The following is a 27839-nucleotide window of genomic DNA, read 5'->3' as shown; positions in this document are numbered from 1 at the left end:
CCTAAACGTTAACCTTAACCCTCCGTTATCCTAAACGTTAATCTTAACCCTACCTAACCCTTCGTTACCCTAACCCTACCTAACTCCTAACCCTCTGTTACCCTAACCCTAAACGTAACCCTACCAAAACATTAGTTACCCTAACTCCTAACCCTGACATTAACCATACCTAACTCATCGTTACCGTAACCCTAACCCCACAAGATCCCACCACCTAACCCAAATGTGTCATAATTTAGCAAACAACACTTAATGACAGCCTTCGTGACACGTTATTCATGCTAATGGCAGATAATGACATCAAAATGTCTGCCTTATGTATAAAACTTCAAGTGAAAGTGTTACTGAATGGAGTTGGTGCTGAAAAATTGAATGCCATGAGCGACATCAACGGTGCAAACGTGTGCTTTAAGAGTTAATCTTGTGGCACATTTTGACTGTGTGTGTGGGTGGGTGGGTATTTTGACAATTTAAGTATAAGAAAATAAGCTTGAGCCTTAAAAAAACTTTTCATTTTGCCAAACAAACCTACCAAACGTTTGTAAAAATGTGCACTGGTATGAATGATTTAAGGAGAACCAGGCCTATATTCAGTCTAATGTTCAAAATCCAAAAACAAAGTCCAGCTGTGTTTAATATGCCCATTTTTCTACCATAGTCGGTTTCACAAGAAGTGCGTGGATTGTCTGACCCTGAAGACGCAACATGGTATGAAGCGGGTCACGTACTCATCATGTGCTTTTATCATCTTTTTCCTCCAATAGGGAAACTCATAAGCATTAAAACAACCACATCAGACTTGTCTTTTTCTCAATAAACCCTCTTTTTGCATTAACGGTGATGGTGAACAGACTATCACACATATTGACTTCAACACACGTTTACACCTTTGTTTTGTTTTGTAAGAAATGTACCCGACAGCGGTTCAGGCAATCAACACTTATAAAAACATCATCAAACATGGGTGTAATCTCAGCATCAATTCAGATTTCATATTTAACCTAACCTTAGTGACTGAAGAAAAATGATAATAAAAATAAATCACACAAATGCCTTTGTGTTATTTGTCAATTTTAAGTGTTTTTTGTTTCCGCAAATGAAATGTATACCCTCAGATTATAACTTTTGATCTTTTTACACAGTTGTGTTATCCAGCACAAAAAAATCTGATGTAGCTTCACATTAGCGACAGTTTTTCAAGGTAGTTTATGTCTGGGGTTACTACTGTAAATATGGTTATAGGCACAATTTCATGAGCGATAGCAGACGCATCATTATCACTACCTTTATTGGTAGTAAGGGTTATTTGAGATGTGATTGTTTTTTTTTTTTATAATATACAGTATTTATTATTATCTATAAGCTTGTCCAATTATGTCATACAGAGCAGGAGTTGAAGTTACTGAAGTTTTTTTTTTTTATTATTGTCGGCAGCCAATAACTAGAGATCTGAAGAAAAAATGGTTGAAGTCAAATATTTTGCTGTGAGTGCACAGCATGACTGTGTAAACTAAAAAAATATAGTTAAACTTTTTATTAAGAAATTAATGTATTTCTTTTCTTCTATATTAATTCACATCTTAATCTACTTATCACACAGGAAGTTGTACCCATAATCAGGAAACAGCAGCCCCAGGGATGAGGTTTGAAATGAAAAGTAATAGTTATTACCCATTGTACACAAACCTTAAGATCTTATCACATTTGTTTATATAATGAAATTACAAAATCAGTAAACAGTTTTTTTTTTTTTTTTGTTACATCTCTTCACACTTCAGTCAAATTACTCTTTGTGCTTTTTTTTGTTTGACACTGGACTTGGATAAAAGAGCAGAAAACACCCTTGTTTGCCATCTGGCACAGTATTTAATGTTTTAATGTTTCTTTTTTATTGGTATTAAAGATATGAGTCAAACTGTGAGTGTGAAGCATCACAGTGATGCATATGTGCTTCTGATGAAATATTTTCAATATTTTGTTTGTTATAGATGTCACTTCACAAATACCCATTGACCATCTCCTTTATTTAAGAATGTGTGACTGTGCATGTGTACTACATACATACAATGGTTATTTAAATCATTTAAACTCGGGCTGTCTCCAAAGTTGCATTTTAGGTCAAAACATGAGACTGTGGTGCTCATGTAGACGTGCAGTTTGAGAATTGTGGGTAAAGTTTGTGCTTGATTTTTAATTATTATTATTTTTGAACTTAACTTAAATCATTTATCTATTTTATTTCTGGAATTGTTTTACATGCTTGCATTCAAAAAAAAAAAAAAAAAAAAAAGGCTGACTGTAAACACTCGGTGACTCCCTCCACAATTTGGTTTTGCTGTTTTCGGGTTGGCTTTCTGCCAACAACTGACCAGCTTTAAGTTGTATTTCAGCAGCTGTTGGCTTTCTTCTACCTGATCACATCATTTGTTTGTGTGTATGTGATTTCACAGATATGACTTAATGCTCCTGAACCCAATCTTGGATTCAAGTCTTTATCCTCTCAAATTGCCCACCCCAAAATACCGCTTTCTTTAGAGCTGTAACAGTTCTTATTCAAAGTCTACTTCAGACAAACGTAGTTCTGAATCTACAGGAAAATTAATGTATACATATTAGATCCTTGGTCCTCAAGTCGACGTTACAGCTTACAGGCTGCAGAGGTCGACCACTGGCTTTGATATCAATCAGCAAGGGCTCTGAGCGGTGGATCTTTTTCTATTTTCTTCACAAACAATAACACAGCACATATCACTCCACTGAAAGAGGAATGCTGACAGGTTGCTCCGGCCTGATGTTTGTTTGTCTGTTTGCTCCTGTTGGAGGACTGGATGTAGTGTGTGTGTGTGCGTGTGTGTGTTTAAGACAGCACCATTTTAAGACAAATTCTCTTCAGAGAAATACAACACCATAAAGACAGCATGTCAAAGATGAGGACTAGAGACAAAATTGTCTTATTTGTGCTATGAGAGCCAAGGCCAGGCCAATGTTCCTATAGCTGTTACTCTTGTTCCTGAAGGCTCCCCGGCGATGTTTTAATTATAGGTGTGTTAAGTTTGATGTTACTTCTCTCCTTCTGACACAACTCAGGCACACTGAACACTGAAGGGGGGCAGGGGTGGGGGCGCATGGTGATGCCGAGTGTGTTGTGGGGATGGTGATCAGACAAAAACTGTTTCAGAGTTGAACATCAACATCAACGTTGTGTGGCTTCATCACACGGTGCCGTTCTCCTGCCTCGGCTTGTGGGTTGTTGTGCGCACCGGCGTGCTCAGGGATGGCGCCAAAGTGCAGAGGAAGCCAGCCAACAATGTGAGACCGAGGCCCCCCCAAGCACAGAACATGGACCAGCCATAGCCATGACTAATGTCTTCAGGGAGGCCATACATGTAGCGTGGGTAGCGAGACAGCTCAAAGTTGATTCCTGCCACACATGTGCACAAGGAGATGATGCAGCATGTTCCTGTGGGAGCAGAGGTGAACACAGGGGATTTAAAAGTGTTCCTATTAGACCATTGGTTCCCAAACTTTTACCAGTCTCGTACCCCTTCAGAACTTGAGCTGCTCGATTATAGAAAAAAATAATAATCACGATTATTTTAGTCAGAATTTAAATCACACAATTATTTGTGAACCAAAAAGTAATTTTTTTGTACAAAACAATGTACAATATATTCTTTAAACATAAATAAAATACTTCTAACACTGAAATCAACTATATGTTCACTTTTGCACAAACAAAACACTTCTTGCACGTGATGTGTCTTTGCTAGGTTTTTATTAACAAACCCAAAGTGTTTCCATATAAGAGAATTTGACTTGCCACTTGTTTACCAAGTGTTTTTGCTGCGTTTGTCCTGCCATGTTTCAAAACCGCTAGCAACAACTTTCCTCATGTTGACCTGCAGGTTAGCTTTAGCTTTGAGAGGGGCGGGGCGGAGGGGAGGAGCTTGCAAGTGCGTGGATTAAAGAACTCAAAGTTAGCATTAATAATCGGTGTGTGGACCCATGGATCGCATTGTTTGGGGTGAATATATGGTATTGTATGTGACACTACTAGCACGGAGATTGATTCTTCTACACTTGAAGAGCAAGGCTCCTCCTACGCACCTGGCATTACTGAAAGAAGTGATGAAACTTCTACATGTGGAGAAAATAAAATTTCTTATGAGAGAAAAGGTAAACATTTTCTATCTAATCTGGCAACCTTTCATAGACTACTTTACTAATAATTAACCCATAAAAGACAAATATTAAACAATTTGTGATTCACTCCCCCCACCCCCCCCTTTTTTCCTTTTTCTTTTCTTCTCTTATTCATTCATGCCTTTTATGTGTGTATGCATATGTATACTTGCATGTATGAATGTATGTATGTGTTTATTTATATATATACTTATATATGTATCTTTTTTTAAATTATTTTTTTTTACTAGTTTCTGTATCTGGGTAATATGAGTGCAATGCACATATTCAATGCATAATCATACAAGCTGTACTTATGTGCCTGTATGTTTCTAAAAGTTGAAATAAAAAGAGTTTGAAAAAAAAATTAAAAAAAATAAATAATCGGTGTGTGCCAAGCTTTATTTTTTGTAGATGTACGAAATCGTGAAAGTTTGTTTTATTTAGCGAATAAAACGTGTGTAAAAAATAATAATAATCATTCTTCTTCTTTTTTTTCCATAATTATTGTTTTTTCTTGCTTTTGTTATTTTTGTAATTGTTTGGTGTAATAATCAAAATCGTAAAAAAACACAATAATGTAATGTCATATACAATGTCGCCCTACAGTGAAATTTGTCTCTCAATTTTACCTATCCTGTTGAGGAGTAATATATAATTAAAATAAGTTTGGGGTTTATTTACATTTATATGAATAAAACAGAGACCGGACAAAGGACCAGAGAACTTCTTCAATTCAAACCATCATCCTGCACATCCTGGAGCTGCACACGTCCCCCGCCCCCTTCACAAACACACACAACCCAGCCGCAGAGACAAAGGAATGTGGTTTGAAGACAGAGACCATTCTTCATCCAACGTGAGGGTTGGAAGGAAGAAATAAAAACATTAAAACCAAACACCATCTGATGCCCTAAAGTTAAAATACTCATCACACAATGATTTTTTCAAACCTAAACTCTGCTGTGATCATTAGTTACTATCACCCTACATTGTGTGCAAGTGCTAATTTTAAATAAGTTATTTGAGGTTGAAAAACGGGATTTGACATCATATATGACGATGATTAACAGCCGATGATTGGCCGTACGCAAAATGAGCAGGGCGTGCTACTTGGGCTCCTCCCAACGGATCTGTAGCTAAATGCTTGTTCATGTGGATCTTGTTGGGTCCTTTCTTTTTTACTATGGACTTTATATTTTGTTCAGCGCTCTGAGATGACTTTGTTGTATTTTGCGCTATATAAATAAAGTTGAATTGAATTGAATCCTCCTGCTCTAAATGACGTCAAATTTGCAAGATGGAAGCGCCCCCAAGGGCTGTATTTTGGCTTCAAGAATGTTGAGTGGGAACACCTACAGTGCACCCCCCACTGGTTAAAACTACCCCACCTAGAATTTAGTTAGTAGTTTTAGCCAATCAGATCACATTTCAGCTTGACTATAAAGTGCATTGGCTCCCTCCTCTTCACTATCTTGTTTCCTGTGCTCTCTCTTGCTTCCAGTTCACTCTTGTCTTCAGTTTCAGAGCAGTCAGAAAGTTTTCCAGTTTTGTAGTTATGCAGATTTTTGAGAAATTATATAATCTACTCCCTTAGTCGTGAAGTGGCCATGAGTAGCTATTTTTGTTTTATTCCAATAGCCAAGCAGCTTTTCTTTCCCTTTTTGGAGCCACTTAATTTTTTATAGCTACAATGGTAACTTGGAACCGGAATCTAGTGCTTTGATAGAGAGCTTCATTTTGGGATGAAAAGTCTCTTCCCAGATGTTGCAACAAGTGAAAAAAACCTGAACCTGCGAACAAACCCCAGACGGCATCTCCTACGAGTCGTGCCAAATCGGACGAAAAGAACTGCTCCACCTGGTGAAGCCAGTCCTGCTTCCCCCTTTCTCGCCGACCACATGACGTAGAACCGTTGTAGTCCAAGGCTGGCGCACAGGAGGGTAAAACACACACTCAACACTGGCTACCAGTGGCTTAAAACTGAACTTAACCTCTAGATCAAAACCCTAGATTCATAGCCAACATAATTCAATTTTTGTTATTTTATTAATTTCATCACTTTCTCTTTTTCTCACTACCTCCTTCTTAGAAACGCCTATAGAAGCAATTACACAAACCACATAAAACACTCAGAATGTATACATACCACAAATCGGTGTATACATATATATATTGTGTGATACCAGTGAGTCAAAAAATCTGTGAATAATTGTGACATTGCCACTATTTATCATCATGCTTGTATTTTATGTTAATAGTCTGTAAAATAAAAATGTACATATTGTAAACGCTGTGTTTTTTATTGACATTAAGCCTTTTATTAAACCTCTAATCTAACGCCAAGGACCCACCAAATCTAGAACTTTACCAAATAATCATATAAACATAAAATAATCTAGAACACTTAAACTCAATTCTAGATGGCACTCCGAGCATAAACCAAAATTAATAATTAATATTTTTGAATATTAATTACACCCACTCCCCCTATATCTGTAAGCACACAAGAAAACATCTTATTCAGAATTGTAACGAGATTTATTTAATGAATTAACGTACTGGCATTTTCAGTGAGAAACAATCTCTTATTTTGGAAAAAAAAATCTACCAAACATTTGTTGATTGAACATATACCAATAATACAAAATATGAATCAGCCCAAAACTGTGAAAAACAACTCGCTACAACTTTAACTAGAAGGGTGGGGTTGAGAGGATGCATAACTGCAGCGTTTGGCAGAAATTGAGAATCTTCTTAAATCATCCACGCAAAGCCTTGTTCTGTATTTTGTTTTCATGATTGTCAAAGCTGAAAATCCACTTTCACACAAGTACGTGAGGGCAAAGGTCATCACGCACGTTTAGCTATGTAGAGCTATGTAGCTCTTGCCTTATTTTCATTTTTTTTAATTAATTTTTCTGTTACCGCTAGACGGTGGGCTCACAGAGGCCAATGTTGTGGCAATGCATGGAGTCTCCTAACTGCTGCTCTATTTTTAGTTTCTAATGTTGTCAGGCTGTTTTTAATTTTTTCACATACCCCCAATAACAATTTGCGTACCCCTGGATGTACCCGTACTAGGGATGTCCCGGATATCGGTCCAATATCAGCCAGAAAACAAATATCAGATTTTATCGGACTGCATCTGAAATCTCCGATATATATATATTATATTATATTTATTCAATTGCAGAATACTGTAGATATTATGTTGTAGGTTAAAATGTATCTAACCAATTGGTTAATAATAAATGGGTCAGTTTTTCTCATAACTACTCTTGATGACTATTGTTCTGTTTGAGTAACATCACTTGATCAAGCCACACTACAAAATAAGTAATAAAAGTGTGTATGACTCGTGCTGATATCGTATCGGTTTGACATCGGGATCAGCCAATACCAAAGCCTGCAAGATCGGTATTGTATCGGAAGTGAAAAAGTTGTATCGGGACATCCCTAACCCATATCTCACTTTGGGAACCTGGGAATGAGACTGTTCAACTTCTACAAGGCTGCTTTAACAGAGTCATGTTACTCCAAGACATCGATCTGCTATCACCAAATAAACACAAGAGCTGAAAGGATCAGGTTTAGTCTGGATGCTAGCGTGTGGATGGAGACAAGCTGCGCTCTAAACCTACCTCCCATTAGAAAGAGTAGCCCAGCTACATATTGCATGAGGTCATGCTGCTGGCAGCATCCCAGCACTCCAATGAACCAGCCAAAAAGGATGATAGACACAGCCATGCCAACAAAGCCAGCCGTCATTCTCCTTAAATCTGCAAACAGACAGAAAAAAACATCTCAGAATTAAACGTAACAAATAGGGAACAATGAACCAATGAGAGAGAAAACTCTTAATTCAGGTGGAATGTTTTGAGAGCCTTTTAGATTACCTCCACAGTATGTATTCAGGTTCATAGACATGCTTCCATAGTTTACTACTTTAAATGCAAAATCAATCCAAAACTGTAGTACACTGAAACCACACCAAGAAGAAATTGTCAGTATAAGCGCCATTAATAATGAAACGTAAAAGGTCAAGTCAGAGATTTGCCAGTGAAGGAATATGTTTAAATTTTAAATTAAAGATACTGTAAGATGTATAATCTTTGAAGCTCAAATGCAGAAATTAATAGAGAATATATAGTTAAAGATGTACCATAATGTGTTATAACTATTAAAATAACTATAACACATTTTCAATGCTGTAGTTACTCCACAGCATGCTAACAAAGACCCATTTAACTTTCTTAGTTTTTCTTCATATTTCATTGAATACGGTACTTAATAATCTTCAAAGTTATATAGTTATTTTGCTTCTGGGAAAAAATCTAGGAAAAAAACCAGCAGTCACAGGATTACCTCTAAACACCCAGATTAGACTTAGAGTAGTCATACATAACACAGGCATTTCCTATGGATGTAACAGGGTCAGACGAGCATTGGTCTGAATGTTTTAGAAGGAAAGATTTAGTAGCAGCCCCTCATCATTCCGACCTAAAGCCTCCGATGAGTCATCATAAAATCAGTGGATCCTGAACAGCAATGAGCAGATAAACTTTGGTCATGAGGGCAAATGGGAGAGAAGGGCTTTTCAGGTCAGCATTACAGTACATAATCAGCAGTGAGACAAGGCTAAGTCTGAAAGATGTTATAGTTTACCATTACTACAAAATTAACAGATGAACAGCACCAAATGAAAATAGGGGAATTATCTTGTGAATTTACTTGTTTATTGCAGAGGTTAAAGACATGAAGCTTTTTTTGCACTGGCCAAAAGGCTTAAAGAGTGAAAGGAATATTGATTATCTTTTTTCTTTGCTAAAGTTTTTTTTTTGTAAATCAATTACACTTCTGAACCAACAACCAGTTCCAGATTAACACAGTTTTACTTGAAAACTCTCCACACAAACATTTTAGAGGTAATTGGAACTAATAAATGGCATACAGCTTATAATCGATCTGCTGCGGTCACACATGCCCCCTCACTCCGCATACTGCTCGAGCGGCCAGTGCATTAATTCGCAGTTAAAGAGCCACGCGCACGCACACACACACACACACACTGACAACAGGAGGTTCTGAGCATCCGTCTTTCTGCAGCGTAGTCTCGCGGGATGAGTTATGAGGATCGTGACCAAAACAACGTTCAATGGAAACACGTTCAAAGTGAAATTATACTTTGTTGACATTTAGAATTATCCCTTTTTTTTTGCGAAAATCTGTAATGGAAACCCAGCGAGAGAGAACATGTTGAATCCTGGTCTGATTTAAGACCTTTACTTGTGAAAAGATAACCAACATAGCTCACTCGGTCGAAAGAAAAGTTGCATTTTTCTGGATATAGCTTGAGATGGACTTTTCTTACTCCATTGAGTACCGTTTAGGTACTCATCATGCTTTGCTGTACCATGCCCTCCAAGAATGATTCACACAATGATTGAGCATGGATATCCAAAGAACAGCTGTTCCATGGAATACTGGAATACCTCACTGGCAGAGCTGATACTAAATCATTCATAGAAATCTGTACTGACCAAATGGAGAGCTAAATGTACAATAGTTAGCATAGACATCAAGATGTATTTGCCAGAATGAAGTTTTTTTTTTTTTGCATCTAGTACAGAGAATACTGTGGCTTCTGACATTTTTGAAGCTACATCCTCAACACTACGCATTGGGTGATGAGGTCTCTTTAATGCTGTGTTAAGGTCCTTTGGATACATTCACATCTGTGACTTTTCTTATGTGCCGCAACAATGGTAGAAACCATATCTTTACTTCAGCTTTTACTCTGTCCTGCATTGCAACCCGAATGTGATAAACTGGCTGTACAACAGCTTCAACACTGAGGTGTACTGTCAAAGAAGATGTGATTGGAAGTTCACCAAATCTCTTTTCAAACAAGTCTTTGTAGTTCATGAGAACTTGCTTGATAACTTTGGCAGTATTCTCTATTTTGATGTGGTGTACCGCAGGACTGATCTTTACTATGCCCATTGCAATGCATGCCTGAAATCAAATCCAAGCAATAGTCCATTGCACATCATTGCTCACAAAGAAGAAAATCAACTTTGTAGGGCCATTCTTTTAACAGGTCATAGAGGTACATGGAGTGACACCTTTGGTTCATTGATGCTGTGAGTTGTTAATCCATGATGACACAATTGAAAGTGTTTTGTGACATCGCATTGCACTGGCATTCACTTTGAATTCTGTAGAATTGTCATTTATGACAACTGTGACAAATTATTTGTCCAGATTTTTAGTTGTTGTGGACAATGTTGGCAACTTCATTGTTATCCACACTATCTTTGTAAAATGTCCCATCATCTCTTGGTCCAGAAACTGTCACTTCATGCACAGGCTGTCTTGGGTTTCTTCTGTGTGGGTTGTTTTGACAATGTGACAAGTATCTGCAGCATCTTTTAATGTGGTCACAACATCAACACAAGGTTGACAAGCCAGGGTTTTGCTTCCCTCTTCAGTCACTTTGTGAATACGGAAATTTGAAATAGCTTTGTACAATGTCAGCTCACTGACTCCTAATAAGGATTTTCTTAAGGAATCACTGGTAATACCTGGCACAATACAATCACAAATCAGTTAATCAGTCAGATCTCCAAATTGACGCTAATAAACGATTCAATGCTCGCACCTATGTGGACTCTGAACTTTTTATCCAGACAATTGGGACCCTCCTATGAACTACATAGTTTGACAACGTGCGGTGTGAGCGTGACTTATAGAAGTAAATGCTCTCGCTCTATGGCCTCTGGCCTGGCGAGGTTGAGGAGAATACAAGCTTTCATCTTTCCAGGATTATCTGAGGGCGCTGTAGCAATAAAAAATATTGCACTCCTGGTCAAAAACACACTATTCCTCAGCCTCACTTTTATCAAAAAAGACTAGATTGTGTGTGTCAAATCCATCACCGCCAGTCACTCAGAAAAATGTGTCACAGGTTGGATGTAAGAGAGTCTGTGCCGTCTTCTGACACCGTGGTTCTCTACTTATGTAAATAACTTTCAGTCTTGTTGTTTGTTTGATGGCTGCACATCTACTTAGAACATAGACAAACTAGAACTGTGTTAAGCAACGTAACTGAATAAGCCCCCCCTTGGCAACTAAATTTAAATGATTTTTTGTCATATATTCTTTTGAATCATCCATTCTGAAGCTCGTGATCAACCCAAATACAACAGTCATTCTTAAATGTTTACAAAAAACTATACCAAATTGATACTTTGACTAAGATGTCAAGAGTTGGACTAGGGTCAATTAACAGCACTTCTTCATACCCAAATACATTTGTTTTCAGCAGCAAAAAGGGGTTTTGGGGTTTCGATACTCTTTAAACTTATTGAACTATGAATCAATAAGGGTGGACCCTGCCTCAATCAGAGTGAGGCCAGGTACATTCTGAACAGGCACACACATTCACCCCTGCAGTTTCTTCACTGACTGACCAACACCAAAGTTAGGTGAACCATCTCCTCTTATTGAATTATCTTGAACAAGGTTGCAGAAGCTTTCTTCAGCCAGGAATAAGCCAACACAGTAATTACCATTAGTTAGGATGTCAGTCAATAGCAGAGCTAACAAAGACAAACAAATTGAGGGGCCAATTTTTGACTTATGATTTCTGCAAGTATCAGGTCCCGGTATCAACGCAAACCAGTCAGGGCACTGGATTTTGGGCAGTGGTGGCATAACGGTTTAGGAAGCGGGCTTGTAACCTGGGCCAACACTGTGGGGTGTTAAGTAAGTATCTTAACCCTAACTGCTCGTGTTGTACAGTATGTCGCTTTGGATAAAAGCGTGAAATTGTGGATTTGTATACATTTACACTGAAGCATTGTTGTATTATATGGAAAGATGGACACTACAATTAGGGATGACTGGCACACTTTATGGTTTGGTCAAAAATAATAAATAAAATAAACGTAAATCCTTAATTTGGGAAAAAAAATTGAAAAACAAATAAATTAACAAATCCTTTGTAATAAATAAAACAGCTTAAGTTTATAACTGCGTAAATGTAGATGTATTTAAAACAATATACAAAACTTTACTATAACTCTTCTCTGTTGGGACAGATGAACAGGTTAATACTTACGGAGTGCGTGCCACTCGTCCTGTCGTATAGTCTTTGTGATGTTGATGGGTAGATTTCGTGGTAGGATAGAGGAGGAGTAGTGATACTTGACAGGTGTACATCTTTGAATTATGCCTGTGGAAAAACAATACAGATGGAGGTCATTGAAACAAGAGCAGAATAAACAAAATAAAGGCTCGAAAAGAAGAATAAATTGCCTCCCAAAACTTTTCAAAGGAAAAAATGAATAACCTTCTCTGAATTTGTAATTCTCAAAGCTGGCTTGATTAACACTGTTTTCCCAATCAGTCTTGTTTTATGAGGAAGAACTGGGAAACAATAGGGAAGGTGGAATATTCCAGTGAAGGCCAAATAAACATGAATAATTAATCTCTGGAGTAAATACTTTCACATGCTTGCAATTAAATTTTTGGAACTCGAATCTGTTTTTGCTTCAACTTATTAAACCAGTGAACAGATTGGATTGTCACTTGATTGATTTATGACAAAACTATTTCCATAGACTTTTTCTTTCCTGCATTCATTAAAAGTCACAAGAATCAAGAGAAGGTGTTTGATCTTTTACCCTCAAGCTCTATTTTATTAGGTGTGTTTAAGTGCCTTCATTTTGGTGACTGTACATTTCCGTGCTTTCCAGGATTTCTTTGGCAACAGCACCCAAAGCTCTCACTTAAGAGGCTTATTTCTACTGTCGGGTTTGCTAATGCAGAGTGAAGTGATGCCAATGTGGAAAGTAAGCTACCCTTTGAAAAGCGGCATCTTTACTCATAGATGTAATTGTAATAAATACATGTATTTGCTCTTGGTTGATTTAGAGAAAGACATATGACAACTTTTTTCATGCTTCATGGAATTAAATTATGCTTCAGAAAAAAAAGCTCATGCAGTGAATTGGAACCCCACTGCCCTTGTGGAAGACAGAGACCCTGACCACTACCAGGCAGGTTAGAATTAGGGCTTAGGGAAATAGTAATGGTTCGGGGTTAGGGTTACTATTAGGGGAATAAATTCCAATAAAAATACAACTGTTTGAAATTCCATCCAAGCAGCACGAAAAAAATGTAGTTCCTAGAAGCATGAAAAAAAAAATGATGAAATAATTCCTTGCATTGGTAAACAAGGAAAAATAGAATATTTCATTAATGTGACAGATTCATGATGCCATGTGAGACTGGACAGGTATACAGTAGGGGGGTTCCGCCCCGATATCGATATCATATATCGGTCCGATATTAGCCTGAAAACGAATATCGGATATCGGATTCAAATTTCTGGATTTTCCAATTTTTTTCTTTTTTCAAATTTATTTTTTTATTCAATTGTAGAATACTGTAAATATTATGTTGAAGGTTAAAATGTATGTAACCAATCTGTTAATAATAAGTGGGTGAGTTTTTATCATCCCTACTGTTGCTGACTATTGTTCTCTGTTTGATTAACATCACTTGATCAAGCCTTTTCTAACATTCCACACTACAAAGTAAGTAATTATAATTTTTTTATTAAAGAAAAAAAATAATAATTAAAAAAAAATAATAAATAGAAAAAAAAGAAAGCATATATGATTCATGCTGATATCGGATCAATATAGGTATCGGCCTATATGCAAGGCTGCAATATCGGTGTCGTATCGGAAATGAAAAAGTTGTATCGGGACATTCCTAGTATACAGCATATGTGGATATTGTAATGTTGATAATGATTAGAATAGGCCTGGTGCAATACAGCAGTAGTTGATAAAGGGACAGTATACTGTAGTTATAAAAGTAGCATCAGATGTTAAAAAGCAAAAAAAAGGTGTGTAAACACAACAGGCGACTGTCTGAGCATGTTATCTATTAATTTATTTATGGCAGAGACATGGATTGAGAATCTGGCTAACATAACTGAGCTATTAACATTGCCATGGTAACTCTCTTTCAGCATTATCATTACTGTGTTCGAGCATCTGCGGAAACAGACATTTAGCAGAGGAAAATGTTTCTTTTGCTACAAGTTGTGACATTAATCACTTTAAATTATTTTCTGTTGTTTGCTCGCAAAACAATCTATAAAACAGGCTTCAGGTAGGGAAAGTAAAAGTGCTGACCAAGTAAGTAATTGTCTAGGAGTAATTGATTCAGGGGCTGCCATCTATTGTGGTTGTGTAAGCAAATGTCAAGTGATGTGTTGACATCTCAAAAATATCAACAGGCTACGTGTCGTGGCCTTTATTGAACTGACAGTGTGCCACCAACCATGCATGAACATGACAGAAAAAAAAAATTCAAAAGAACAAAATGCAAAACTATCACCCAAAATAACCTACAGCAGTTTCTGACTGTCTGAAATAAAACAATAGAAGTAAAAGTATGTTGTGGGAGATAAGTTCACATGCTTAAATAAACCAAAAGTGAAAACAGAGTGACTGCTAAGTAATGTTTACATTTTAATTACCACGAGTGACCAATCAGCTTATAGCTTTAGGCTAAAGTATTCAAATCAAAACAACAACACTGTCTGCCGTGATATGAATTAATCCACGACAAATACTGACGTCTCTGTTTTATAATTAAAAGAGAAAGTCAATCTATAATATAGAGTCAACACCAATGTTAAACTCGGGGCTATTTATGCAACTCTGCTGTGTCGAGTGAGGAAGAAAAGTGGTAATGAAAACTGTTGTCAGAATTCTCAAAACTCTGTTTTTTAAAGCCTCACTAATCCTTCACAAATGCATGCGCGCACACACACATTTGGGAGCCTGAAATTATTATATTCACACTCCTTCCAGCTAATCTCCACCAAATAACGTTGACGTTTAAAACACCCCAAAGTGAGACTTGAACCAGCAATCCCTGAGCAGCAGAGGCTTAAGGGCCTGTCAAATAGTTCACTACGATGCCTCTTTTTCAATCCAGTCTCTAGCTGCGTTTCCATTACCCTAAGAAATGCTCTAAATATGAATAGCGCAATAAAAAAACTGGCAATGGAAACACCTGAATTTTGAAAAAACACTCAAATAGCTCTAAAAAGTTTTGACGCTTTCATGAGGAGAAATTTCAGACGTTTCGATATTGAAATGTGTCGCAAAAGCGCTATGGAAAAAGCTTTTCCGCAAATACATACATGGTCACATGACGTGAGGTACCTGGTCACATGACCACATGACCACAAGACTGGTACATTTCTTAGCATTAGACTTGAAAATTATTACTGTCACATTAGACTTAAAACAACAAAGAAATACGTAGTTATAAGGAGGTTTGGAACGTCCATCTTTCTGCAGCAAAGTCTCGCCGGATGAGATTTCCGGGGAGTTACGAGGCCCAAAACAAACTTAAATGGAAACGCAGCTATACTTTGTCGACATTTAGAAATATTGTTTTTATTTTGCGAAAATCTGTAATGGAAACCCAGCTAATGTTGTCAAAATGATTTATCTTCATTAGTGTATGAACTGAAGGTCTCTATAAAATGGCTTTTTCTCAAACCTAAGTACAAGGTGTGATATTGAAAGACATCCAATGGCCTGTCATACCAACTCAGAGGAGAGATCAATCATACAGCCAACCACCAGCAAGCTTTTAGATCTGCTTAACCTGTTCAGGGTCAAAACCCACACACGATGAGAAAGAACATGCAACCACAAAAGGACCAGGGTGACTACTATGATGAATCAGGAATAGCTGATCAATGTCCCTTATGATTCATTTTTAATTAGCCAGTCCTTCTTTAACTATTCTGAAGAGTTGTTTCCTTATCTGGAAGTCTTTGATAGTCTGCTAGTGCAGACTTCCATTGCTCAAACATCTGAGCTGCTAAAAGGATTTGATTTTTTTGAGCAAACAAAGAACACTCTTGAACACCTCGCCACTTAAATATATTGAATAAACTGAGAAATATGCTGAAAGAACGGAAATCTATCATCACATCAAAGAGGAGGGAGTTTAAAATAACGTTGGTTTCATTCGTCTCATATTGAGACAACTGTGTTGATTTTCCTTGTAGCAGCTTATTCCTGCGTCAGCAATTCGATGTCTCTCCTGAGAGTGCTGTAGAATCATTTTAAAAGATAAAAGTCAATAATGGTAACTTTATAGGATAGCTTTGACAATGCTTGATATTTCACCTCCTCGAGGGATTTTGTGTGTTTTCCGTCATTGATGAAATATATCTAGGAAGGCACCAAAATTAAAATTCTTGGCTGGAACCGAAAATGAGAAAACCAAGGCCAAAAACCGCAACACTGGACAAAATGATTAAAGGAATTATAGGTTGCATTGCATCTATGGCTCTGAATGTGCAGCAACGGCACTAAAATTAAAGCATTGCAATTGCATAAATTTATTATAATGCTCCAAAAAATAAATCAATTCAAAATATTTGAAAATATTCATTTAGCACTGACATTCGACAATGCACAACATAAAACAAAATAAAACACAAATTAAGATGTAAATATATACATTAAATGATAAAGTACAGGCCTATAACAGTGTTGGGAACGTTACTTTAAAAAAGTAATTAGTTATAGTTACTCACTACTTGTTCAAAAAAGTAACTGCGTTAGTAACTAAATTACTCTATAATAAAAGTAACTCATTACCAAGGAAAGTAACTATTTGCGTTACTATTAAAAAAAAAAAAAAGTTGCTCTATGTCAAAGAATTCACATTTTTTAGATGCGTGTGTCGTGAGGTGCTTCATTAAATTTGAGTTGCTTACAACAGATGTGGACAAAGTCTTCACTCCTGGATAGAATGAACACTTCACATACACATTCTTGCCTTTGACCACAATTAATTTAAAGTAGTGTTTGTATCGTCACCTTAAAAATGTCAACTTTTCATCAGACTGCTCCACGCTCACCATCTCTGCTGCTTCAACCAATCTGCTGTGTGTGTGTGTCGCGTGTGCTGGCACATCGCCTTAGCCAATCATAATCGCTCACCTTGTTTTTAACCCGCCTCCTCTTGCCGGCACATGTGAAAAAACACTGGCTCTGATTGCCTACCATGAAACATGACGCAGCCTAAGCCAATCATAATCGCTCACCTTGTTTTTAACCCACCTCCTCACAACAGCTACGTCAGAAGCCGGGGATGCTTTCGGATAACATTTTATTTAATCAATGCATGTAACGCATCGCATTTAACGTTCAGTAACGATAACGGCGTTGTAACGGCGTAAAAAGTAATTTGTTAGATTACTGGAAAAAAAAACGGCGTTATTTTAAACATCGTTATTCCAAACACTGCCTATAACTGACTGGGCTGCTGAAAGAGAGTCAAATTAAATATGTTCTCTCAAAAAAACACAAAGTGCATTAAAGCTGATATCCGGAGTTTCTGAGAAATCTACAGTATGTTTATGTTCGATTCTTTTGAAATGCAAAAAATTACCAAACTTGTCTTTTCCTATGGTCTACTGCTGGTGGTCATTCATATATATGAATGTATATAAGTCCCTCCTTCGTCCTATAGACCCCTACGGAACTGTGCACGCGCGTCACAACACCAAACAGGTAAACATGATTTTGGCTCTTACCTGACCCATAGACCTATATCAATGTGACCTGATGTGACCTTGTTATGTTCCGCGATGCAGAAAAGTAGAGGCGTGGCTTCTGGTAGAGTGGCAGAGGCAGGGGGAGGAAGTGGAGCTGTTTAGGGCGGGACATGGAGACGTTTCTCAGAAACTCTGGATATCAGCTTTAAAGTTCTTAATGAAGAGCAGAAATGGTCCTTTTACTCTCCTGTCCTGCTCTGTGAGCTATGTGCCTCCAAGCAGGTTCTCTCCATTGCAGGGTTTATCATTTCTTGGGTGCGCTGCTTTCATTCCACAGCCAAGTAATGATCTGTATAACGCGGATCAGGTAAAGTCGCAATGAAATGCAGAGGATCTCTTGTAAAACATGCGCTGACAAACTCTAAAGCAAATAATATACTTCTGATGTGCAGTTAGGAATTTATGGGAGGCGCGACGCAGAAACATAAATCACACTTGAGAGCGTATGTTACACTATAATAATTCTGTGGTCCGTCTCCACCTCTGCTTAGAAGACGCTTTAGTGCGTTGGCTCGTATACAGACAAGCACACTGACCGCGGTATTTGCTGCGTCATCATAACATCGTGGTTCATCCGGGTTGTTTTGGTGAGAAAAGTGTTTCGGCCACAAAATTTCGGTCGAAAATTTTCGTTGGCTGCATTTTTAGTTATTTCAGCAAAGCAACACCAACAAACTAAACTCCTGGTTGGCTTCACTCCTGTAAAATACATGTAGAAATCTGCGAACAGTGTTTTTAGAGCCGCACTTGTTTTTAACCATTACCGAACAGAATAAGGTCAAAAAAGAACCTACAGCAGGTGCTTTAATTAGTATTGTTTTTGTTGCAGTAAGGCACTGGAGCTGCATTTTCTATGTCAAAGGCTGTGTGCAAATGGGTTCTATCATTATTGTTGTTATGATTAAAACCAACATCAGCCCAACAAGAATCAGTGTGATTAGTAGCATTCATCACAAGCTCAGATAGTTGAAAAATCACGTATTATTATGACACACGTGAGCTTTACATGATCTCTCACTAGTGTGAGAGTCCTGTTTTCTTTTTTATTACAACTTTCATTAGGCCTAATGCAACTAATTTAAAATAGCAGCTCCTTCCCAAGCCTTCACCATCAGAGATACATGAGCAATAATTAGTAGTGTGCACTGAATATGAAAATTCATGGTCGAAACCGAAAACGGCAAATGAGAAAACCAAGGCCGAAAATTAATATGCCAATTATTTCTATTATTATTGTTGCATTTCTGGCTATGACTGTGCACTGACCTCACTTAAATTAAAGCATTGCAATCGCATGAAATAATGAATGCTTCAAAGAATAAATCAATTAAAAAATATAAAAATATTTATCTAGCACCGACATTCCAACAATACACAATACTAAATCAAATGTTTAACTTCACCCCAAGATTTTTTGGAGGAGCGACGCAGAAACGTAAATCACACCTGAGAGCGTACATTACACTGTTTTCATTCTGTGGTCCGTCTGTACCTCTGCTTAGAAGATGCTATAGTGTGTTGGCCCATCATCACAACATCCTGGTTCGGCCGAGTTGTTTCGGTGAGAAAAATATTTCGGCCACAAACTAAAAATGCAATTTTGGGCCATTTTCACTAACCACAGTGGGGGACAGTCGCTCCAGTGGCATCTGTCATTGTGTCCTTGGGCAAGGCACTTCACCCACATTGCCTAGTAAGAATGTAGTGTGTGAGTGAGTGCTTGTGGTGGTCGGAGGGGCCAATGGCGCGCTATGGCAGCCTCGCTTCTGTCAGTCTGCCCCAGGGCAGCTGTGGCTACAATAGTAGCTTACCACCACTAAGTGTGGAGTCAAAGAATAATACCTTAATTCTGTAAAGCGACTTTCCATCCATCCATTTTCATACCCGCTTATTCCCGTTTAACAGGGTCGCGGGGGTCTGCCGGTGCCAATCTCCGGCTCTCATAGGGCGCTGGGCGGGGGTACACCCTGGACAGGGCGCCAGTCCATCACAGGGCAACAAAGACAAAGACAACCATTCACTCTCTCATTCACTCCTATGGGCAATTTAGAGACTCCAATCAACCTTACAGTCATGTTTTTGGATTGTGGGAGGAAGCCGGAGTATCCGGAGGAAACCCACGCAGCACAGGGAGAACATGCAAACTCCACACAGAAAGGACCCAAGTCCACCCCAGGGCTTGAACCCAGGACCTTCTTGCTGTGGGGCGGACGTGCTAACCACTAAGCCACCGTGCGATTATGAGGATCCAAAAAAGCACTATATAAATGTATGTTAGTATGTATTATCATTATTATTAGTCTAATATTCCTGTCTTTTTAGTAGAGGTGACCCGATGCGATAATGATATCGAATATCGGATTTAATTGGATCTAAAATCACCAATATAAGCTCTCCAATAAAATGTTCCGCTCCAACACTTCTATCCATAGGTGACTGTAATTCACACTCCAACAAAGTAACCTACTGTTGCTGACTATTTTTCGGCATGTACAAAAAAAAAAAAAAAAAAGAATAACAAAACTTCTGTGAATGCAACCATGTTGGAAATAAACTGAATAAATAAATAAATAAATTGTTCTCTGTTTGAATAACATCACTTGATCGAGCCTTTTCTAACATTCCACACTACAAAATAAGTAATAAAAGTATGTATGATTTGTGCTGATATCGGATCAATATAGGTATCAGCCGATATGCAAGGCTGACCTAAACTATGAATATAGGATTAGAGTTTGTGATGTTTGTACATATTAAACCAACTTGCCAATGCCACATTGTAAGGAGAGACATATTTTTCTGCTGTTCTGTATGGAAAATAAACTTTAGGCACAGAAGCCTGTTGTTGTTGTTGTTGTGTTTATTATTTTTGAAACTCTTATAATAAGAAAATGATAATAGGAGATGTGAACATGGTGTCCTTAGTGATTGCTCCCTTAATCTTTGCGAGCCCTGCAAAACCTATACCTTAATCTACTTGTATGTAAAACTGATAATCTGTGTATTACAATTTAGGTCTTATTTTACCTGCTATAACAAACATCAAGGAATTGACAGCGCAAGACCTGTGAGTTAGTGTTGCATTAACTGGCAGTCCAGTAAATTGTAGGACAGGGCTTCTGTGGATTAGACATGCAGAACATGGTACAAATCAACCACTGGATTACCACTGGATTGTGGATTTTAAATACCTCGTGCCAGCTCCATGCACATCCTTTAGTGATGCTGTGTGCTTTTCTGACACGCTCTTCTCACAACTAGCAGCAACTGCCAGAAATTGGAGCTTCAGCAATTGTTGGATTAATGAGCCTTGACCCAGTTGCTGCTTTTCCTTCCTTGGACCAGGTCACTTTAGGTGACCACAACACAGATCAGACCTTTGCTAATGTCCTGGTTCAGGCTTCTAAAGTGTGCACTATTTGTACAAAATGATTGTATATAAAAATGATTTCCCTGCACACCCAATTATTGTCTTTTGCCTAGTGCCCTTTGAATGCTGGAGACAGGCACCAGCGGACGCCCATGACCCTGAAACACATGCGGTTGAATGATGAATCAATGAATAGTGGGGAATATCTAACTGCAGCACAAATGTAACTAAATGCACAATTAAGTTATCTGGATCTAAACAAGTCTAAATATCTCTCTTTAAGTGTTGATGATGAGGCATTGCTACCTCACATGTTGAAAGTTTATTGTTTGAGTCTTTGGTTGTCACTCGTGTTTTTTAAGAAATGTTTTCATGTTTGTTTAATGAGTTATTCTCTAATTGTCCAAAAAGATGCATGTTGGAATTTCCATTAGCTGTGTTTCCATTACCCTTGGAAATGCGCAAAATCTAAATAGCGCAATAAAAACTGGTAATGGAAACACCTGAATTTAGGGAAAACACTCAAATGTCACTAAAAAAAGTTTTTACACCTTCATGAGGAGGAATTTCATACATTTTTATCAGGGATGTCCTGATACAACTTTCTCACTTCTGACATGATAGCGATATTGCAGCCTTACGTATCGGCCGATACGGATATTGATCCGATACGGTATCAGCACAAATCATACATACTTTTATTACTTATTTTGTAGTGTGGAATGTTAGAAAAGGCTTGACCAAGTGATGTCACTCAAACAGAAAACAATAGTCAGCAACAGTAGGTATGAGAAAAACTGACCCATTTATTATTAACTAATTGGTTACATCAATTTTTACCTTCAACATAATATCTACAGTATTCTACAATTGACTAAAATAAATAAAAAAAGAAATTATAAGACCAGCACCAACTTTAAGGTGCATTACCGCCACCTACTTTGTTGGAGTGTGAACCACAGTCACCAATGGATAAAAGTGCTGGAGCGGAAAATTTTATCGGTGAGCTTATATCGGTGATTTTAGATGCAGTCCAACAAAATCCGATATTCGTTTTCTGGCTGATATCGGACCGATATACGATATCAATATCGGATCGGGACACCTCTAGTTTCGATATTGAAATGTGTCGCGAAAGCGCCAAGGAAAATTTTTCCGCAAATACACATCACAGAACGTGATGTACCTGGTCACATGATGTGAGGTACCTGGTCACATGACCACTGCTCCCTGAGAATATATGACACCGTAGGTGTAGACAGGAGAGGAGACCGGGACATTTCTTAGCATTATACTTTGAAATTAGTAATGCGACGAAGCACGTTCATAGTGCAATTATACTTTGTCAACATTTCAAAATATAATTTTTATTGTGCAAAAATCTGTAATGGAAACCCTGCTAATGTGAGCAATAATGTGTGAGTGCTTGTGTGGATAACAAATCTTATTGAAGCTAATAAGGTTCTATAGAAAAATGCCAGTCACAATGTTTTCAAGTATTTCAGTGATTATCCTGAAGACATTCGATTCAGAATATTGAAGTCTCAATTCAATTACAAAGAGATTATTGGTTATTAACAATTTTCTATTTGATTTTCTAGTAATGTGATTATTAAGCTTCCTTGTAACATCAGTCAGCTGCTGAATTATTTGACTTCTCTTTTGAGTCTCACCTCACAGCACCTTTGATATTGTTTTATCATTATAATGACTTGATTGGTTTGTATTCATTTGAAAAATGCAATTAATCAATTTTTGGATATAAGACTGAATTACAGTATGAAATTAATAATGAAATCTTGATTAATTGATCATCTATTTTTTTTCCACACCTCTATAATCTACCCATATTAACAGCAGTTTCAGCAATGCATTAACCATGCACATTTTTACATTCTTTTCATGACAATAACCAACGCTCATTACAACCGATTAATAACCGTCAATAGGGCCTCAGATTCTCCGGTTCTGTTTCATTGTATCCCAATTTCTGCATTTGTTTTTACCCGAAATCCATTTTTTTTCCATCTTTCCTTACTTTTATGAGTTTACTGGCTATTAAACCCTCCGAAATTGTGCAAAACATGCTAAATAGGGTTAATTGAGTAAACTACTGATTTTAATTTGATGACTTATAAGCTTCAGATTACACTACGGAAGCCGGGAATTCTAATCAAAGTCTCAGCTCTGACATAGACCTGAGCGTGAGTAAAAGTTAAAAATAATGATAGACCGATACATCGGCCGGCCGATATTATTGGCCGATTTTTGCGTTTTTTACCTGTATCGGCATTGGCTGCTGCGTTCTCCGATCCGCAATATATGATGTAAATTTAGGGAGCAGAATCGGCTCTAAATAATGGCTCAAGAAAATCGGCAGTCCGTATCGGTTTCATCGACTAAGTTCTGATGAAAATTAAATCGGTATCGGCATCGGCCCTAAAAATTCCATATCGGTCCATCCCTAGTTAAAAAACACATAATACAGACGCCAATGCACAGCGCGTCACACAGCCTGTTGTTTTCACAGAAAAATTACCACGGAAAATAAATTGATTGATTCATTTGCGTTTCCATTTTCAATTTGATGATTGTGAAACATTTAACTACTGCCACCCGGTGAATCACCCTCAAGAATTGCACAAAACCTCTTGCAGCCGTGTGATTATAGCATCATATTCTGCCTGGATTATGAGCAAGATTTGACATATCCGTTTGTTTGGCACATTTACTAAACATTCAATCACCTGTTTTCAGGGGGAAAATAGCGTGTAAATGCATAATATTGTCCCAAATGTGAGATACTTCTCTGTCATTTGGTGCCTGATCTAAAAATTGAGCACACTGACAAAAAAAATCAACCGTTATTACTATTATTAATCGGTCAAAGTTCTTGTTATTGGTTAACAGTTAAACAGCTAACCATGAGCATCCCTAATGTACATACTGTATATTTCCATTTTGTAAAGTGAACCTCCTTCCTTTTCTTTTCATCATTCTCTGTGAGTATATTTGCTTTTTAAGCAAATGGTTCCTGAATTAAGGTTCTTAGCAGAGGTGTAAAGAGTACTGATATATCCTGCTCAAGTGCTGTTACTTGATTGAAATTGTACTCAAGTACAAGTAAAAACAAGTCATACATAAAATACTTAAGCACAAGTAAAAAGTAGCTCAATGAAATAGTACTCAAGGTAAAAGTTCCTGGTTACTTTCGCCCCCCACTTTCATTTTTGGTAATAAATCTTGCCACGGTTCCCTTGCATACAGTAAACATCTCATGTATAAACTCAAAAAAGAAGAGATAAAATCTTGCACAATTGTAACTTAACCTTTCAAAATGTACAATTCATTTTTTAAATAAAATAACACCAATTAATTAATTTCAAAATTTCTCAGGCTCTAAGTATAGCTACTTTTATGAACTCTAAAACTGAGAAATTCAAGGCTTTTTTGGCGCGTTGCATTAGGTTTAATCTGGTTGGTCGGCTATGATGTGATGCATTTGATTGTTGTCTGGTCATTTCATTTTTTGGTACTATCACAATGTCCAATGATCATTTTAAAACAAAAATAATATTTCACCCAGTAATGGTTGGGTGTAGAAATGTAACTAATGACTTTACTTCTTTTAAAATGTACTTTAGTACAAGTAAAATGGCTGATTTAGAAATATACTACAAGTACCCATAAAAGCAACTCAATTACAGTAACGCGAGTGACTTTCACCTCTGGTTCTTAGTGATATCTTGCTCATGCTGTCTCACTCTATTCTTGAATTCGTTATTTCTTCTTATTTGTTTCTGTTCACTCCTGGATTTTCCGCTAATCTCCACCAGGCGAGGCAGATGGCTTACACTCGTCAGTTTGCTTCTACTGGAGGTTGTTCTGCTCCATCATCACTTATGCTTGCTGTATGTCACTGATGTATTTCCCTTTTAAACGGGGAAACATTTGTAAGAACATACATTTGCGGGATGAGCAGCAGAACCAGCATATGGGCTGTGGCCACAACACATTTGCCAAACTTGCTCTGCAGTGTCGTTTGGGGGAATTTTAATAGATGAAGACTGACAATACATTATACTAAAGAATACTAATTGGCAAGTTGTTGTTGTTGTTGTTGTTCAAATGGCATGTGGGATACCAATAGACAACCACAACAGGGCTGTTGTTGACCTAACTATCCTTCAGGATGACAGTGGTGACCACGGGTTTAATGGAGAGACTGACATGGCCTGAAATGACACTTCTGGGGTCGTCCTGGGTGTGTTGTGTGTGCCTCAATGACCAACCCAGCCATGTTGGCTAACGTGTAACTCATGCTGTATGATCCAAGCAGCCGTGTGTGACAAGCATGGGATGAATGTCATGGCTGGTATTGGTTCTTCCACATGCAATGAGCTTCTAATCATTTACACATATCTTTATATTTTTCAATAACTTCATCTTGTACAGCATCACAGCAGTTTGCAGGAGGCTTATATGTTATGACATCATATGCAAAGCATGGGACACCGTGGACAGGACACCATGCAGTCTCACTTGGCTCCCATTTCATGAACACGTTGATCACGATCAATAAGTCTCATCAGTTCAGATTTCAATCATCATGTCTACCTAAGTTTATTTTGACAGTAAATTCATGCAGCTTTAGTTTTTTTTTTTTTTTAATTGTTTGACTGGAGTGTAAAATGCACATTTCATGGTTCTATAGATATTCCCGAAAACATCCCAGTGACAGATATGACTCAAATGTGACTCTGTTTTGCCATCATTTATGTTAGTGTACATTTTTATCTTATTTCATTACCTTCATTTTGACATTGTTATTTAATGAAATTAACCTCCAACAAAGAACACTAAACAAGAGTCAAGAGGAGAATAAAGCTGTTTCGTATTAGTATAGAAGGATTCTGTTGTTGTTTTTTTTTTTTTTTTTACTAAACACTTCAGCTCAGATTTATGACACTCTACTCTTGAATGTGGCATGGTATAAGATATTAAAAAAACAGCTTCCCAATGGAGTGAGGTTTGTTTTCAGTAAGAACTGTTTAAACAAAAAAAACAAAAAAAAGAAAAGAAAAAACCTGTTAAACACATGTTTTTTGTATTCGAGTGCCTTGTTTAAGTAAAACATAAAAACCTTGAATAAACATCTGCTCAGTATTTTGAAGCTGGATCTATTATTCTGCACATGACATGGTCCAGTGAGGCCTGAAGTGTCTGCTCATTGTTGTGCACTGAGGATGGCTTTGCATTGTGTTTATATCATGTATTTACTGAAGGTTCCATTAACACTGTTTAGCTTGAGAGGATATTTATATTTAATGTGGTATAGCTCACTATATCTATTATTCTACCAAACAATGAGAGCAGATCTTTTCTGAGATATCTGTGTGAACTCATGCATGTTTATTAGAGAAGAAGACATTTAGCAGATGGAGAAAGCTTTTTTATGGACATGCATATGGATGACAGGCCTCTCCCGGCCCTGGTGCTTGTTTACCTTTGTAAATGAGATCCTCGGTCTCCAGGTCAAATCCCTCCCGGTGACACTTCCTCCAAAGCCCGGAGATGGTGGAGTTAAACTGGCGGCTGCAGTGAGACTCCATGGCGGACGCAGCGGCAACAAAGTGCCGCTTCCCCCGGACTAGCGGGGCCACATCAGCTCTCCTCTGTGGAGGCATCTGGAGGGGGAGGTTGTGGTTGGAGATGTAGATGTAGCCCGGGTCGTTCCGCTTGTTGGCGTAGTTCTTACACCTCTCCCGGTGTCTCCGGGCGTCCGTCTCGTACCAGTAGTCGGTGCAGATGGCCATGGCGAGCAGCCCGAGCGCGCAGAAAGCCAAAAAGAGCCCCGCGCTGGTTAATATTTTCATAGCGGCCATCTTCCCTAAGATGCAGCGAGAAGGTTCCTCCTCCGTGTCCGTGGTGGAGGTAAGGTAGAGGGGGGGTGGAGATGGTACCGCGTGAAATAAATCACGACGGCACTCAGTCCTGCACCGGGAGCATGGCGGTGGCGCAGGGCCGGGGCAGTCTGGGCTGGATGCGGAGCTCTATTGTTGAGGATACGGAGGATGCTGCGTCCTCACCATCTGTTGTGGTACAGGAGGAGAGGGATGGATGGATGGCGACCTGCGCTGTGGGAGGAGGAGAAGGAGGAGGAGGCTGTGATGTAGTTGCGCTCTCTCTCCTCCGGGCTGTTGCCGGGATGGAGACTGGAGCTCATTAGGGGAGCCTGGAACGGGTTTGGTAAACATGTACAACAGAGGCAGAGCTCAGGGACACTTTGTAAACAAGCTGCACAAAAAAAAAAAAAAAAAAAAAAAAAAACCTGATTTACATCAATTTAACTGCTGTCATTCGGTCAGGATGCATTTTTTTTTATTATTCCTGTAAGTGCTACTGTAGATATGATCATGGACACAACTCCCATTCTTTGATTGTGTTTAATGTGAGCTATTACATAATGTCATAACAATAGACTAAATGTGAGTTCAAGTAAAATGTGTAGAAACATATCCTATGTTCCTGTTGCAGTTTGTAATAATAAGTAGTGGTGTCCCGATCCGATATCAGCCTGAAAACGAATATCAGATATTGGATTAAAATTAA

At 38.0% G+C, this 27839-nt stretch overlaps 1 protein-coding gene across 1 annotated transcript; it reads right to left on the bottom strand.

The window, feature by feature from the left end:
• Positions 1–27371, bottom strand: tmem276b (transmembrane protein 276b). Its single transcript, XM_028443296.1, has 4 exons — positions 26734–27371; positions 12308–12421; positions 7827–7964; positions 1–3460 (listed from the first exon to the last, which is right to left on the bottom strand). Exons 1-4 carry the CDS (start codon positions 27110–27112, stop codon positions 3213–3215), a joined length of 879 nt encoding a protein of 292 aa, XP_028299097.1. The 5' UTR covers positions 27113–27371; the 3' UTR covers positions 1–3212.
• Between the last annotated feature and the right edge of the window lie 468 nt (positions 27372–27839).

This window comes from Gouania willdenowi, chromosome 3 (assembly GCF_900634775.1).
Source record: "Gouania willdenowi chromosome 3, fGouWil2.1, whole genome shotgun sequence".
Classification (NCBI taxonomy): Eukaryota; Metazoa; Chordata; class Actinopteri; order Blenniiformes; family Gobiesocidae; genus Gouania; species Gouania willdenowi.
This window is presented reverse-complemented; position numbering and strand designations above follow the sequence as displayed.

What these genes read in the sequence shown, in the direction of transcription:
- tmem276b (XM_028443296.1), bottom strand. Translation starts at nt 27,112, where the DNA reads ATGGCCGCTATGAAAATATTAACCAGCGCGGGGCTCTTTTTGGCTTTC. An exon ending in CGAGGATCTCATTTACAAAG is followed by an intron (nt 12,422 to 26,733) that starts GTAAACAAGCAC and finishes GTTTTTCCACAG; the next exon opens with GCATAATTCAAAGATGTACA. An exon ending in GCTACTCTTTCTAATGGGAG is followed by an intron (nt 3,461 to 7,826) that starts GTAGGTTTAGAG and finishes CTGCTCCCACAG; the next exon opens with GAACATGCTGCATCATCTCC.